Source organism: Salmo salar, chromosome 18 (assembly GCF_965601325.2).
Source record: "Salmo salar chromosome 18, fSalSal1, whole genome shotgun sequence".
NCBI lineage: Eukaryota > Metazoa > Chordata > Actinopteri > Salmoniformes > Salmonidae > Salmo > Salmo salar.
The window spans coordinates 35,179,002-35,195,673 of record NC_138308.1 but is presented as its reverse complement, the minus strand read 5'-3'; the positions used below and the strand labels follow the sequence as shown (position 1 = coordinate 35,195,673).

Here is a 16,672-nt window from a genome sequence, read left to right as displayed (position 1 = left end):
CTATACAGTAGACAGTAGACCTATACAGTAGACCTGTACAGTAGACCTATACAGTAGACCTGTACAGTAGACAGTAGACCTATACAGTAGACCTGTACAGTAGACCTATACAGTAGACCTGTACAGTAGACAGTAGACCTATACAGTAGACCTGTACAGTAGACAGTAGACCTATACAGTAGACCTGTACAGTAGACCTGTACAGTAGACAGTAGACCTATACAGTAGACCTGTACAGTAGACCTGTATAGTAGACAGTAGACCTGTACAGTAGACCTGTACAGTAGACCTGTATAGTAGACAGTAGACCTATACAGTAGACCTGTACAGTAGACCTGTACAGTAGACCTGTACAGTAGACCTATACCGTAGACCTGTACAGTAGACCTATACCGTAGACCTGTACAGTAGACCTGTACAGTAGACCTGTACAGTAGACCTGTACAGTAGACCTATACAGTAGACCTGTACAGTAGACCTGTACAGTAGACCTGTACAGTAGACAGTAGACCTATACAGTAGACGGTACAGTAGACCTGTACAGTAGACAGTAGACCTATACAGTAGACCTGTACAGTAGACAGTAGACCTGTACAGTAGACCTGTACAGTAGACCTATACAGTAGACCTGTACAGTAGACCTGTACAGTAGACCTGTACAGTAGACCTGTACAGTAGACAGTAGACCTATACAGTAGACCTGTACAGTAGACCTGTACAGTAGACAGTAGACCTATACAGTAGACCTGTACAGTAGACAGTAGACCTATACAGTAGACCTGTACAGTAGACCTTACAGTAGACCTGTACAGTAGACAGTAGACCTATACAGTAGACCTGTACAGTAGACAGTAGACCTATACAGTAGACCTGTACAGTAGACCTGTACAGTAGACCTATACAGTAGACCTATACAGTAGACCTGTACAGTAGACCTGTACAGTAGACAGTAGACCTATACAGTAGACCTGTACAGTAGACCTGTACAGTAGACCTGTATAGTAGACAGTAGACCTGTACAGTAGACCTGTACAGTAGACCTGTATAGTAGACAGTAGACCTATACAGTAGACAGTAGACCTGTACAGTAGACAGTAGACATGTGCAGTAGACAGTAGACCTGTACAGTAGACAGTAGACCTGTACAGTAGACAGTAGACCTGTACAGTAGACCTGTACAGTAGACAGTAGACCTATACAGTAGACAGTAGACCTATACAGTAGACCTGTACAGTATACAGTAGACCTGTACAGTAGACAGTAGACCTGTACAGTAGACCTGTATAGTAGACCTGTACAGTAGACCTGTATAGTAGACAGTAGACCTGTACAGTAGACCTGTACAGTAGACAGTAGACCTGTACAGTAGACCTGTACAGTAGACAGTAGACCTGTACAGTAGACCTGTACAGTAGACAGTAGACCTGTACAGTAGACCTGTACAGTAGACAGTAGACCTGTACAGTAGACCTGTACAGTAGACAGTAGACCTGTACAGTAGACCTGTACAGTAGACAGTAGACCTGTACAGTAGACCTATACAGTAGACAGTAGACCTATACAGTAGACCTGTACAGTAGACCTGTACAGTAGACAGTAGACCTGTACAGTAGACAGTAGACCTGTACAGTAGACAGTAGACCTATACAGTAGACCTGTACAGTAGACAGTAGACCTGTACAGTAGACAGTAGACCTGTACAGTAGACAGTAGACCTATACAGTAGACCTGTACAGTAGACAGTAGACCTGTACAGTAGACAGTAGACAGTAGACCTGTACAGTAGACCTGTACAGTAGACAGTAGACCTGTACAGTAGACAGTAGACCTGTACAGTAAACCTGCCGGACCTCTGGCAGTCTCTATGGGGTACCACAGGGTTCAATTCTTGGGCCAACTCTTTTCTCTGTATACATCAATGATGTCGCTCTTGCTGCTGGTGAATCTCTGATCCACCTCTACACAGACGACACCATTCTGTATACTTCTGGCCCTTCTTTGGACACTGTTAACAACCCTCCAGACGAGCTTCAATGCCATACAACTCTCCTTCCGTGGTCTCTAACTGCTCCTAAATACAAGTAAAACTAAATGCATGCTCTTCAACCGATCGCTGCCTGCACCTGCCCAACTGTCCAGCATCACATCTCTGGATGGTTCTGTCTTAGAATTTGTGGACAACTACAAATACCTAGGTGTCTGGTTAGACTGTAAACTCTCCTTCCAGACTCACATCAAACATCTCCAATCCAAAGTTAAATCTAGAATTGGCTTCCTATTTCGCAACAAAGCATCCTTCACTCATGCTGCCAAACATACCCTCGTAAAACTGACCATCCTACCAATCCTCGACTTCGGCGATGTCATTTACAAAATAGCCTCCAATACTCTACTCAACAAGCTGGATGCAGTCTATCACAGTGCCATCCGTTTTGTCACCAAAGCCCCATATACTACCCACCACTGCGACCTGTACACTCTCGTTGGCTGGCATTCGCTTTATAATCGTCGCCAAACACATTGGCTCCAGGTCATCTACAAGACCCTGCTAGGTAAAGTCCCCCCTTATCTCCGCTCACTGGTCACCATAGCAGCACCCACCTGTAGCACGCGCTCCAGCAGGTATATCTCTCTGGTCACCCCTAAAACTCCTCCTTTGGTCGTCTCTCCTTCCAGTTCTCTGCTGCCAATGACTGGAACGAACTACAAAAATCTCTGAAACTGGAAACACTTATCTCCCTCACTAGCTTTAAGCACCAGCTGTCAGAGCAGCTCACAGATCACTGCACCTGTACATAGCCCATCAAAAAATTAGCCCAAACTACTACCTCTTCCCTACTGTATTTATTTATTTTGCTCCTTTGCACCATATTATTTATATTTTAACTTTGAACTTTCTTCAAATAACAAATCTACCATTCCAGTGTTTTACTTGCTATACTGTATTTACTCTGCCACCATGGCCTTTTTTGCCTTATGTCACATCATTTGCTCACATTGTATATAGTCTTATTTTTCTACTATATTATTGATTATATGTCGTTTTACTCCATGTGTAACTCTGTGTTTTTGTATGTTGTCGAACTGCTTTGCTTTATCTTGGCCAGGTCGCAATTGTAAATGAGAACTTGTTCTCAACTTGCCTACCTGGTTAAATAAAGGTGAAATAAAATAAATAAAATAAAAAGACAGTAGACCTGTACAGTAGACCTAGACGGTAGACCTGTACAGTAGACCTGTACAGTAGACAGTAGACCTGTACAGTAGACCTAGACAGTAGACCTGTACAGTAGACCTGTACAGTAGACAGTAGACCTGTACAGTAGACCTAGACAGTAGACCTGTACAGTAGACAGTAGACCTGTACAGTAGACCTGTACAGTAGACCTAGACAGTAGACCTGTACAGTAGACAGTAGACCTGTACAGTAGACCTAGACAGTAGACCTGTACAGTAGACAGTAGACCTGTACAGTAGACCTGTACAGTAGACCTAGACAGTAGACCTGTACAGTAGACAGTAGACCTGTACAGTAGACAGTAGACCTGTACAGTAGACCTGTACAGTAGACCTAGACAGTAGACCTGTACAGTAGACAGTAGACCTGTACAGTAGACCTGTACAGTAGACCTAGACAGTAGACCTGTACAGTAGACAGTAGACCTGTACAGTAGACAGTAGACAGTAGACCTGTACAGTAGACCTGTACAGTAGACAGTAGACAGTAGACCTGTACAGTAGACAGTAGACCTGTACAGTAGACCTGTACAGTAGACAGTAGACCTGTACAGTAGACAGTAGACCTGTACAGTAGACCTGTACAGTAGACAGTAGACCTGTACAGTAGGCAGTAGACCTGTACAGTAGACCTGTACAGTAGATAGTAGACTGTAGACCTGTACAGTAGACTGTAGACCTGTACAGTAGACTGTAGACCTGTACAGTAGACCTGTACAATAGGCAGTAGACAGTAGACCTGTACAGTAGACCTGTACAGTAGACAGTAGACCTGTACAGTAGACCTGTACAGTAGACAGTAGACCTGTACAGTAGACCTGTACAGTAGACCTGTACAGTAGACAGTAGACCTGTACAGTAGACCTGTACAGTAGACAGTAGACCTGTACAGTAGACCTGTACAGTAGACAGTAGACCTGTACAGTAGACCTGTACAGTAGATAGTAGACTGTAGACCTGTACAGTAGACTGTAGACCTGTACAGTAGGCAGTAGACAGTAGACCTGTACAGTAGACTGTACAGTAGACAGTAGACCTGTACAGTAGACCTGTACAGTAGACAGTAGACCTGTACAGTAGACAGTAGACCTGTACAGTAGACAGTAGACCTGTACAGAAATAGATGTGTTCTGCATAGCAACTAGGGTTATGTTACATTAGATGTATGCTAACAGTTAAAGAGGGCTCCTGATTCATCATAGCAACTAGGGTTATGTTACATTAGATGTATGCTAACCGTTAAAGAGGGCTCCTGATTCATCATAGCAACTAGGGTTATGTTACATTAGATGTATGCTAACAGTTAAAGAGAGCTCCTGATTCATCATAGCAACTAGGGTTATGTTACATTAGATGTATGCTAACCGTTAAAGAGGGCTCCTGATTCATCATATCAACTAGGGTTATGTTACATTAGATGTATGCTAACCGTTAAAGAGGGCTCCTGATTCATCATATCAACTAGGGTTATGTTACATTAGATGTATGCTAACCGTTAAAGAGAGCTCCTGATTCATCATATCAACTAGGGTTATGTTACATTAGATGTATGCTAACCGTTAAAGAGAGCTCCTGATTCATCATAGCAACTAGGGTTATGTTACATTAGATGTATGCTAACAGTTAAAGAGAGCTCCTGATTCATCATATCAACTAGGGTTATGTTACATTAGATGTATGCTAACCGTTAAAGAGAGCTCCTGATTCATCATATCAACTAGGGTTATGTTACATTAGATGTATGCTAACCGTTAAAGAGGGCTCCTGATTCATCATATCAACTAGGGTTATGTTACATTAGATGTATGCTAACCGTTAAAGAGGGCTCCTGATTCATCATATCAACTAGGGTTATGTTACATTAGATGTATGCTAACAGTTAAAGAGAGCTCCTGATTCATCTTAGCAGACTTGATTTACTGCTTAGCTTCTGACAAAAAGTATCCTAATAAATTGTGTGTGTTTGGGTGTGTACGTGTGTATGTGTGCGTATGTACATGTACTTATGTGCGTGTGTGTTTGCAGGGACCGCACCACCACCGTAGTGAACGTGGAGGGAGACGCCCTGGGGGCGGGGATCCTCCACCACATCAACCAACAGGAGATGAAGAAACAACAGCACCTGGGGGAGGAGCTAGCGGAGGTCCTGGTGGAAGCGGTAGCCAACGCCCAGGCTGACGAGGAGACCTCCCCGCTCGTCACGCACCAAACCCTGGGTTCAGCGGGCGACCAATCCCCCAGGGAGACCGCGGAAGCCATTGAGTCTGTCCTGTGAACTCGTAAAACAACTGTGAATTCGGTCTCTATGGTTACAATCAGTGGTGGCTGGTGGCACTTCAATTCGGAGGACGGACTCATAGCAAGGCCTGGAACGAAATTAATGGAATGATATCAAAACACATCAAATATATGGTTTTCTTTGTGTTTGATGTAATTACATTCACTCCATTCCAGACATTATTATTAGCCGTCCTCCCCTCACCAGCCTCCTCTGGTGTCTAAGGTTACGATGCTGCTGCTGCTACTCCTGACACACAACCGAGTCAACCGAATCGACTGTGAATCGACTCTGAATCAACTCTGACCACCTTCACCATACCTCTTAAAACAGTTCATAAGTCATTTCACTTCTAGGAAAAAAGTGCCCTAGATAAAGTTCTCGTGAGGTGACGTCATGTTTGTTTTATATTGTGGTACTTCCTATTTGGAGTATTGTAAAAGTGTATTTAAAAGCCACAAGAAGGTTAGCCTCGCCCTTTAGAATGAATCTTGCTCAAATTGAATCCAGGCTGCTTTCTGGTTTTGTGAGAGTGGTCTGTTAGACATAGAATCTAAAAAAGGGAATCTCTCCTAACCGTGACGTGGCTGTGACCTCACAAGGCAGATAGGAAGGAGAATCATTTACTAACTGACCTGGAGGTTTTTGTTTGTTTTCTGTCGATAGTCAACCCAGAACGTGAAACATTAACCCCTCGAATGACAAAAGTCTCTCAAATATTTTGGGTAAATATTGAGGAAGAGCCACAGTTGACCTTCTGTTTATGTATTAGAACCTACTGACCCAATGGCCTGCTATGGTGCCTGTATCTAATATTGGATTTAGGACCATAAGGATCTGTGTTGATATAGTGCAGGTTCAATTAGGGCAAATCCTAACTTCTACTTAAGTTTAATTTTCACTTTGTCTCACATTGACATCAATGCATGACTAAGTGGACATTTGCCTTAAATGGAAGTTACAGTAGGATTTACCCCTTGGGCAATGCATGGAAAGATGGTGGTGAGCACACTCCATTTACTGAACTGTTAAAGTGCAGACTGAGGCCAACAAGGGCTGTCCTATCCTTCTATTGTTGTGAGAATATATGTTGCCTCCATCAGTGATGTCCCAGACCCTTGCTACTATGGGTTTCATTTACTGAAGAAACCAAAACATATGTTCTTTGGAACTTTTTCTTTTTGAATTGAGAGGAAGGATGGTTAGACGGGCTGTGTTACAAATGGTACCCTGTTCCCTATATAGTGCACTTCTTTTAACCTGAGCCCGGCACCGTGTTCCATATATAGTGCACTACATTTTGCCCCATAGGGCTGCTGGTTAACAAGCATTGCACTATGTAAGGAATAGCCATTTGGGACGACACATGGGCATTGATAAAGGCATGCTCTCATTATTGACTGCTAATAGTATTTATCTATATCCCTGGACATGAAGGAAACTGCCAAAGTTGTTAGAGCAGCCTTTTCCTGTTGCTAGATACATCTATGGGATACGTGTATGTTTTACGAATGACTAAAATGTACAAAATAATGATCATATTACAGCAATGGCATAGTTGTTCTGCTGCCACCTAGTGATGGCATGGTGTAGTGGTTCTGCTGCCACCTAGTGATGGCATGGTGTAGTGGTTCTGCTGCCACCTAGTGATGGCATGGTGTAGTGGTTCTGCTGCCACCTAGTGATGGCATGGTGTAGTGGTTCTGCTGCCACCTAGTGGTGGCATGGTGTAGTGGTTCTGCTGCCACCTAGTGGTGGCATGGTGTAGTGGTTCTGCTGCCACCTAGTGATGGCATGGTGTAGTGGTTCTGCTGCCACCTAGTGGTGGCATGGTGTGGCGAAGTGGTTCTGCTGCTACCTAGTGGTGGCGTGGTGTAGTGGTTCTGCTGCCACCTTGTGGTGGCGTGGCTCAATGTTTTGAGTTCTGTCATGAGAATGGAGCAAGCACGTGAAAGTACAGCGTTTTCATTTAATTTGTTCCTATATGGGCCAATGTGGCCTAGTTTATCTGGTCAAATTGATTTCTTATTTCTTTGTAATGAATCACTATTGCTGTTTGCTAGAAATGATTTACTCTGATTTATGGGGGAAATTATGTTGCACTAACTCACTAATGTACCAACTCTGTTCCAATTCCACTTCTACTCAGACTAATCGTTTGTTGAAGCAGTTTTTAGCAAGGACAATTATGTTATTAACTGTTTTATACATAATTGTATGCACCCTGATTTGTAAGGATCTTTGGGAATTCTTTAAACTCTAAACATGTCCTTAAAAATGTGAAAAGTTTGCCAGTCTGTCATTGGAATACTGTGGCTCTACGTAGTTTGACAGTGAATGATGTCTTTTTTGGAAAACAGAAACTGGTTGTGAGAAGGAGCATTACGTTTGAATATTCTTTCTTTATTTAACATGATCATCTTTCAATCGAACAACCCTTTACTTTTATAATGCTTGTAAATCTTTTTTTCACCCTGAAGCTGACTGAATTGAAAGTATTCGTGAGAATATGTTGAAATAATCTGGAACAATCACAGATATGTACTTGAATAAGCTATATGAAGGTATTTTTATTTATTCTAATTGCGTTAACATTTTGTATAATTTGTATATTTCAAATACGATTTAGGTATTTTCTCTCAATTTCTAGTTGCCACATCTGTTCCTAACGCCTTTCTCTGATGTGGAACTATTTCTCTTACAGCCTAAAGTATGTAGCCTGGTCCAGCTCTGGTTGTGCTCTTGCCAACTCCATTGCTATAATTGTCAAGACAATCTGTTTGGCATGGCAATGAGTGGCATGACATGGTAGCACAAACAGATCTGGCACGCAGGCTAGAAAGTATGTCCTCCATTTTGTTTTGTGGTATTTTGACCAACAGGAATAACTACTATGTTTCCTGTGCAATGATGATGTCTATCTTTGTAACACAGCTGTCTCTTTTACTTGTCTCTGTCTTTTACCATTAAATATAAATGTGTGTTTCACGCAACAGAGATGATTTGCTGGTGTTTGCTGATTGTCTGAATAGCAGCCTAGTCTGTTGGTATACCAGAATCAGACTGGAGATGAGGTTAGAGGTGTACCCATGTCAAAAATACATGTTTAGGTGGGCATATAGGTAAGTCTTGGAAATCCCAGTCCTATGCTGGTACATTGTGGAAGGCAACCTGTCTGTCTAGACGGCGTTATGTGCCCCAGTGAGGCTTGGATGAAAATATGTAGTGTAAGTTCCATGGACTCACTCCGTGTACAATAATAGTGTTTAACATGATTTTTGAATGACTACCTCATCTCTGTACCCCACACATAAAATTATCTGTAAGGTTCCTCAGTCGAGCTGTGAATTTCAAACACAGATTCAACTACAAAGACCAGGGAGGTTTTCTAATGCCTCGCAAAGAAGGGCACCTATTGGTAGAGGGGTAAACATTTTTAAAAGCAGAAATTGAATATGAGCATGGTGAATATATTAATTACACTTTGGATGGTGTATCAAGACACCCAGTCACTACAAAAACAGGCGTCCTTGCTAATTCACTTGCCGGAGAGGAAGGAAACCGCTCAGGGATTTCACTATTAGGCCAATGGTGACATTAAAACAGTTACAGAGTTTAATGGCTGCGATAGGAGAAAACTGAGGATGGACCAACAACATTGTAGTTACTCCACAATACTAACCTAAATGACAGGAGGGAAAAGAAGGAAGCCTGTACAGAATAAAAATATTCCAAAACATGCATCCTGTTTGCAATAAGGCAACATTGCAAAAAATGTGGCAAAGAAATGTACTTTATGTCCTGAATACAAAGTGCCATGTTTGGGGCAAATCCAACACATCACTGAGTACCACTCTTCATATTTTCAAGCATTGTGGTGGCTGCATCATGTTATGGGTATGCTCGTCATCGGCAAGGACTGGGGAGTTTTTTTTAGGATAAAAAGAAACGGAATAGAGCTAAGCACAGACAAAAATCCTAGAGAAAAACCTGGTTCAGTTTATTTTCCTACAGACACTGGGATACAAATTCACCTTTCAGCAGGACAATAACCTAAAACACGAGGCCAAATCTACACTTGTCACGGTTGTCGTAGGGTTGAGACCAAGACGCAGCGGGAAAATGTACACATCTTTTATTAACGGACAAAGGAAAACCAAAATAAACACACGTATATAAAAAACACGACGATAACAGTCTTGTCAGGCACACACAGCTAAACAAGAACAATCTCCCACAAAATACTAACACAAACACATACCTATTTATAGGACCCTCAATCAGAGGCAACGAGAAAACACCTGCCTCCAATTGAGAGTCCAACCCCCAATTAACTAAACATTGAAATACAAATGACTAGACTGAACATAGAAATACATTAACATAGAACAGTGCCCAAAACCCGGAATAATAAATCAAACACCCTACTACTAACACCACCAGCCCGAACCACATAAAACAAATACCCCCTGCCACGTCCTGACCACACTACAATAACAAATAACCCCTATTACTGGTCAGGATGTGACAACACTGGAGATGACATTGAATGTTCCTGAGTGGTCTAGTTACAGTTTTGACTTAAATCAGCTTGAAAAGCTAAAGAATAATGTGCAAATCTTTTAGCGACTTACCCAGAAAAACGGAATATTAGTGGTTTTTTTTAAAACATTTTTAACAAATGTTCATTGTTCTTCCACTATGACATTACAGAGTGTTTTGTGTAGATCGTTGACAAAAAATGACATTCAATCCATTTTAATCCCACCGTGTAACACAACATTTTGAAAAAGTCAAGGGGTGTGAATACGTTCTGAAGGCACTGTATAATATAATAATATATGCCATTTAGCAGACGCTTTTATCCAAAGAGACTTACAGTCATACTGCATACATATTATATATGGGTGGTTCCGGGAATCAAACCCACTACCCTGGCGTTACGAGCGCTATGCTCTACCAACTTAGCTAAAATGGACCACAACAGCTACAAGTCTCTTTGTGCCTTGTTTAACGTTGCAAAGCCAATTGAGAGGTATCTCAGCCTACTACAGATGGTTGGCTCAGTGATCATGCCCCATAATCAGTTCAGTTCATTTATTAGGCCTTTTACAGGAAATTTGTCCAGCATTCAAGAGCACTATGTCAAAGACATAAAACCATCAACATTTACAGAAAACATGGCATAGATCACAACAACCACATAGAACAGATAGATATATACACAGGTAGGATATAGAACAGATAGAGATATAGAACATATAGATATATACACAGGTAGGATTAGAACAGATAGAGATATACACAGGTGGGATATAAAATAGATAGAGATATAGAACAGATATAGATATAGATTAGATAGAGATATAGAACAGATAGAGAAATACACCGGTAGGATATAGATTAGATAGAGATATAGAACAGATAGAGATATACACAGGTAGGTTATAGATTAGATAGAGCTATAGAACAGATATAGATATAGAACAGATAGAGATAGAACAGATAGCGATAAAACACAGGTAGGATATTGATTAGATAGAGATATAGAACAGATATAGATATAGAACAGATTGAGATATACACAGGTAGGATATAGAATAGATAGAGATATTTAACAGACAGAGATATAGAACAGATAGAGATAGAGATATAAAACAGATAGAGACAGAGAACAGACAGATATAGAACAGATATAAAAAAGATAGAGATATAGAACAGATATAGAACAGATAGATATAGAACAGATAGGTATAGAGATATAAAACAGATAGAGACAGAGAACAGACAGAGATATAGCACAGATAAAGATATAGAACAGACAGAGATGTAGAACCGATAGAGATATATAACAGATATAGATTTATAACAGATATAAAACAGATAGAGATATAGAACAGAGAGATAGAGAACAGATATAGAACAGATAGAGATAACGAACAGACATAGATTTAGAACAGATATAGAACTGATAGAGATATAGAACAGATATAGACATAGAACAGATATAAAACAGATAGAGATAAAGAACAGACAGAGATAAAAAAAAAACAGATATAGAACAGATACAGATATAGAACAGATAGAGATATAGAACAGATAGAGATATAGAAAAGATATAGAACAGATAAAGATATAGAACAAATAGAGATAAAGAACAGATATAGATGTTGTAAGGAGTGACGCCGGACAGCAGAAGCAGGTACGGGGAGTCAAACATTTAATCAGGGACGGACATAGAACACGACAGGAACAGCGTTAGCACACGGGTAAACTAGGACATATGACAAACATAAATCCCAAAGCATGGAACAGAGCTTGGGAACAGACAGTTAAAGGGAAGGCAAAAACACAAGTAATAGAGTTCAGCTGAGTCCAATGAGCGCAGATGCGCGCGACTGGGAAAGGCAGGTGTGCGTACTAATGGTGGCTTGATTGCGTAATCCTGGAGAGACTGGCACCCTCAAGGGGGAGGATGAGTGGGAACAGGCATGACAGTACCCCCTCTAGGGGTACCACCTGGCGTCCCACCTGGGTGAGAAAGAAAGAAAGAAAGAGAGAAAGAAAGAGAGTGAGAATTAGAGAGAGCATACTTAAAATTCATACAGGACACCGGATAAGACAGGAGAAATACTCCAGATATAACTGACCCTAGCCCCCCGACACATAAACTACTGCAGCATAAATACTGGAGGCTGAGACAGGAGGGGTCGGGAGACACTGTGGCCCCATCTGACGATACCCCCGGACAGGGCCAAACAGGCAGGATATAACCTCACCCACTTTGCCAAAGCACAGCCCCCACACCACTAGAGGGATATCTCTAACCACCAACTTACCATCCTGAGACAAGGCCGAGTATAGTCCACAAAGATCTCCGCCACGGCACAACCCAAGGGGGGGCGCCAACCCGGACAGGAAGATCACGTCAGTGACTCAACCCACTCAAGTGACGCACCCCTCCTAGGGACGGCATGGAAGAGCACCAGTAAGCCAGTGACTCAGCCCCTGTAATAGGGCGCAGGCCTCCTTACTGTCCCTAGAATTTCTAAGCAAACAGCTGGAGGCAGGGCTTTCTCCTATAGAGCTCAATTTTTATGGAATGGTCTGCCTACCCCGTTCAATTAAGTTAGAAAAATAGGAGGCAGAGAATCCCAGTGGAGAGAGGGGAACCGGCCAGGCAAAGATAGCAAGGGCGGTTTGTTGCTCCAGTGCCTTTCCGTTCACCTTCAAACTCCTGGGCCAGACTACACTCAATCATAGGACCTACTGAAGAGATGAGTCTTCAATAAAGACTTAAAGGTTGAGACCGAGTCTGCGTCTCTCACATGGGTAGGCAGACCATTCCATAAAAATTGAGCTCTATAGCAGAAAGCCCTGCCTCCAGCTGTTTGCTTAGAAATTCTAGGGACAGTAAGGAGGCCTGCGTCTTGTGACCGTAGCGTACGTGTAGGTATGTACGGCATGACCAAATCAGAAAGATAGGTAGGAGTAAGCCCATGTAATGCTTTGTAGGTTAGTAGTAAAACCTTGAAATCAGCCCTTGCCTTAACAGGAAGCCAGTGTAGAGAGGCTAGCACTGGAGTAATATGATCAAATTTTTGAGTTCTAGTCAAGATTCTAGCAGTCGTGTTTAGCACTAACTGAAGTTTATTTAGTGCTTTATCCGGGTAGCCGGAAAGTTGAGCATTGCAGTAGTCTAACCTAGAAGTGACAAAAGCATGGATATATTTTTCTGCACCATTTCTGGACAGAACGTTTCTGATTTTTGGTGGTGATCAATGGTATCAAAAGCAGCACTAAGGTCTAAGAGCATGAGGACAGATGCAGAGCCCCGGTCTGACGCCATTAAAAGGTAATTTACCACCTTCCTCAAGTGCAGTCTCAGTGCTATGATGGGGTCTAAAACCAGACTGAAGCGTTTCGTATACATTGTTTGTCTTCAGGAAGGCAGTGAGTTGCTGTGCAACAGCTTTTTCATTTTTTTTTGAGAGGAATGGGAGATTCGATATAGGCCGATAGTTTTTTATATTTTCAAGAGAGGCTTTATTCCTGCCACTTTTAGTGAGTTTGGTACACATCCGGTGGATAGAGAGACGTTTATTATGTTCAACATAGGAGGGCCAAGCACAGGAAGCAGCTCTTTCAGTAGTTTAGTTGGAATAGGGTCCAGTATGCAGCTTGAAGGTTTAGAGGCCATGATTATTTTCATCATTGTGTCAAGAGATATAGTACTAAAACACTTGAGTATCTCCCTTGATCCTAGGTCCTGGCAGAGTTGTGCAGACTCAGGACAACTGAGCATTGGAGGAATACACAGATTTAAAGAGGAGTCCGTAATTTGCTTTCTAATGATCATGATCTTTTCGTCAAAGAAGTTCATGAATTTATTACTGCTGAAGTGAGAGCCATCCTCTCTTGGGGAATGCTGCTTTTTAGTTAGCTTTGCGACAGTATCAAAAATAAATGTTGGATTGTTCTTATTTTCCTCAATTAAGTTGGAAAAATAGGATGATCGAGCAGCAGTGAGGGCTCTTCGATACTGCACGGTACTGGCTTTCCAAGCTAGTCCGAAGACTTCCAGGTTGGTGTGGCGCCATTTACGTTCCAATTTTCTGGAAGCTTGATCCAGAGCTCGGGTATTTTCTGTATACCAGGGAGCTAGTTTCTTATGACAAATGTTTTTTGTTTTTAGGGGTACGACTGCATCTAGAGTATTGTGAAAGGTTAAATTGAGTTCCTCAGTTAGGTGGTTAACTGATTTTTGTACTCTGACGTCCTCGGGTAGACGGAGGGAGTCTGGAGGAGCATCTACGAATCTTTGGGTTGTCCGAGTATTTATACCACGACTTTTGATGATCCTTGGTTGTGGTCTGAGCAGATTATTTGTTGCGATTGCAAACGTAATAAAATGGTGGTCCAATAGTCCAGGATTATGATGAAAAACATTGAGATCCACAACATTTATTCCACGGGACAAACTTGGTCCAGAGTATGACTGTGGCAGTGAGTAGGTCCGGAGACATGTTGGACAAGACCCAGTGAGTCGATGATGGCTCCGAAAGCCTTTTTGGAGTGGGTCTGTGGACTTTTTTAAATAAAACAGATAGAGATAAAGAACAGATATAGATGTAGAACTGATAGATGTAGAACAGATATAGATATAGAATATATATTAAACAGACAGAGATAAAGAACAGATATAGATATAGAACAGATAGAAATATAGAACAGATATAAAACAGATAGAGATATAGAACAGATAAATATATAGAACATATATAGAACAGATAAAGATATTGAACAAATAGAGATAAAGAACAGATATAGAACATATACAGATATAGAACAGATAGAGATATAGAACAGATAGAGATATAGAACAGATAAAGATATAGAACAAATAGAGATAAAGAACAGATATAGAACATATATAGATATAAAACAGATAGAGATATAGGACAGATAGAGAACAGATATAGATATAGGACAGCTATACAACAGATAGAGATATAGAACAGATATGAAACAGATATAGAACAGATAGAGATATAGAAGAGATACAGAACAGATAAAAAACAGATAGAAATATAGAACAGATAGCGATATAGGACAAATCAGTGGAGACCCATCATTCAGGACACCTGTTTTGAGCCCCAACTGTTTAGCTAAAACTGTTTAGCACATATGGAATCATGTAGTAACCAAAAAAGTGTTAAAGAAATCAAAATATATTTTACATTTGAGATTCTTCAAATAGCCACCCTTTGCCTTGATGACAGCTTTGCACACTCAAAGTGAAGGAAAAGCAGCCAACAAGTGCTCAGCATATGTGGGAACTCCTTCAAGACTGTTGGAAAAGCATTTCAGGTGAAGCTGGTTAAGAGAATGCCAAGAGTGTGCAAACCTGTCATTAGGCAAAGGGTTGCTACTTTGAAGAATCTAAATTCAACTTTGATTTGTTTAACACTTTTTGGTTACTACATGATTCCATATGTGTTATTTCATTGTTCTGATGTCTTCACTATTATTCTACAATGTAGAAAATAGTAAAAAATAAAGAAAAACCCCTGAATGAGCAGGTGTGCCCAAACTTTTGACTGGTAATGTACGTTTTACCTCAATTACCTCAACTAGCCTGTGCCCCTGCACATTGACTCTGTACCGGTACCCCCCTGTATATAGCCTCGTTACTGTTATTTTATTGTTGCTCTTTAATTATTTGTTATTTTTCTATATTCTTACTTTTTTAATTTAGTAAATACTTAAACCGTATTTTTCTTCAAACTGCATTGTTGGTTAATAAGGGCTTGTACTTACGCATTTCACTGTAAGAATACACTTGTTGTATTCGGCGCCTGTGACAAATACAATTTGATTTGACTTGGTGGTGGACATGTAGCCTATTGCTTGTCTTAGAGAAATGTAATCATCGAATATTGTAAGCGCTTTCATTGTCTGCTATATGCGTTGACCACCGGAGGGCCTCCCCTCTGACCCTGGTTCGTCTCTTAGTTTCAATGTACTTACTGAATTGTTCCTGGCCACTGTGCTTCTGCTTGCTATTTGGAGTACTGGGATTAGGCTACTGTAAAAGTAATTCCTGCTGATGTAAAAAGGGCTTTGTTGCTTGATTGATGATCAACACTGTACTCTGTACTCCACGCAGTGTTGACGCCTGTTGCGTGGGCCATTGTAAACACGAGGCATGTGACACCAACGTCACTTGCCCGAGTAGCCACAAAAATAACAATGAGACAGATATTTCACCAGATGTATAAATGTGAAGCATCCGCTTGGCATTTCCACTCATTACCAACTATGGTGGAGAAAGGACGCCCAGTGGCCGGAAATGAAGAAGATGGATTTTGACCAATATTCTGGAAATGTTCTCTTCGATTAAACATTTAAATACATTTTTTTGTTCACAAAACTAGAATTTGTAAACTTTACCCTCTGTCAAAGTTTCCCAAAAAATTGCGTTGTTCAGAAGGAGTGCTCGGGCAATTTAGTTTTTGTCCACGCTCACTTCACAGAATAGGCGTTCCCCAACGGAGATATGTAAATACATGCAGGAACGAGCAAATAGGATCTTGCTGGCTCGTTCTTGACTCTGCCCCTCCTTCCTTGCTTGTTCTGCCCACTATGACTCATGAG

General features: G+C 41.2%; 1 protein-coding gene and 1 long non-coding RNA gene across 2 annotated transcripts in view; one reads left to right on the top strand and one right to left on the bottom strand.

Moving 5' to 3' along the window:
* The window catches only part of LOC106577368 (neutral amino acid transporter A), a 40,470-nt gene extending 31,953 nt beyond the window's left edge, over nucleotides 1–8,517 (top strand). Inside the window, exon 8 of the mRNA XM_014155332.3 lies at nucleotides 5,263–8,517. Within this exon, the coding sequence (XP_014010807.1) occupies nucleotides 5,263–5,512 (250 nt within the window). The 3' untranslated portion in view covers nucleotides 5,513–8,517. The remainder of the gene's footprint in view (nucleotides 1–5,262) is intronic.
* Nucleotides 8,518–9,633: 1,116 nt separating this feature from the next.
* LOC145861736 (uncharacterized) lies at nucleotides 9,634–16,644 on the bottom strand. Its single transcript, XR_014381373.1, has 2 exons — nucleotides 16,046–16,644; nucleotides 9,634–12,046 (listed from the first exon to the last, which is right to left on the bottom strand). It is a non-coding gene; the product is annotated as an uncharacterized LOC145861736 (long non-coding RNA).
* Nucleotides 16,645–16,672: the final 28 nt, after the last annotated feature.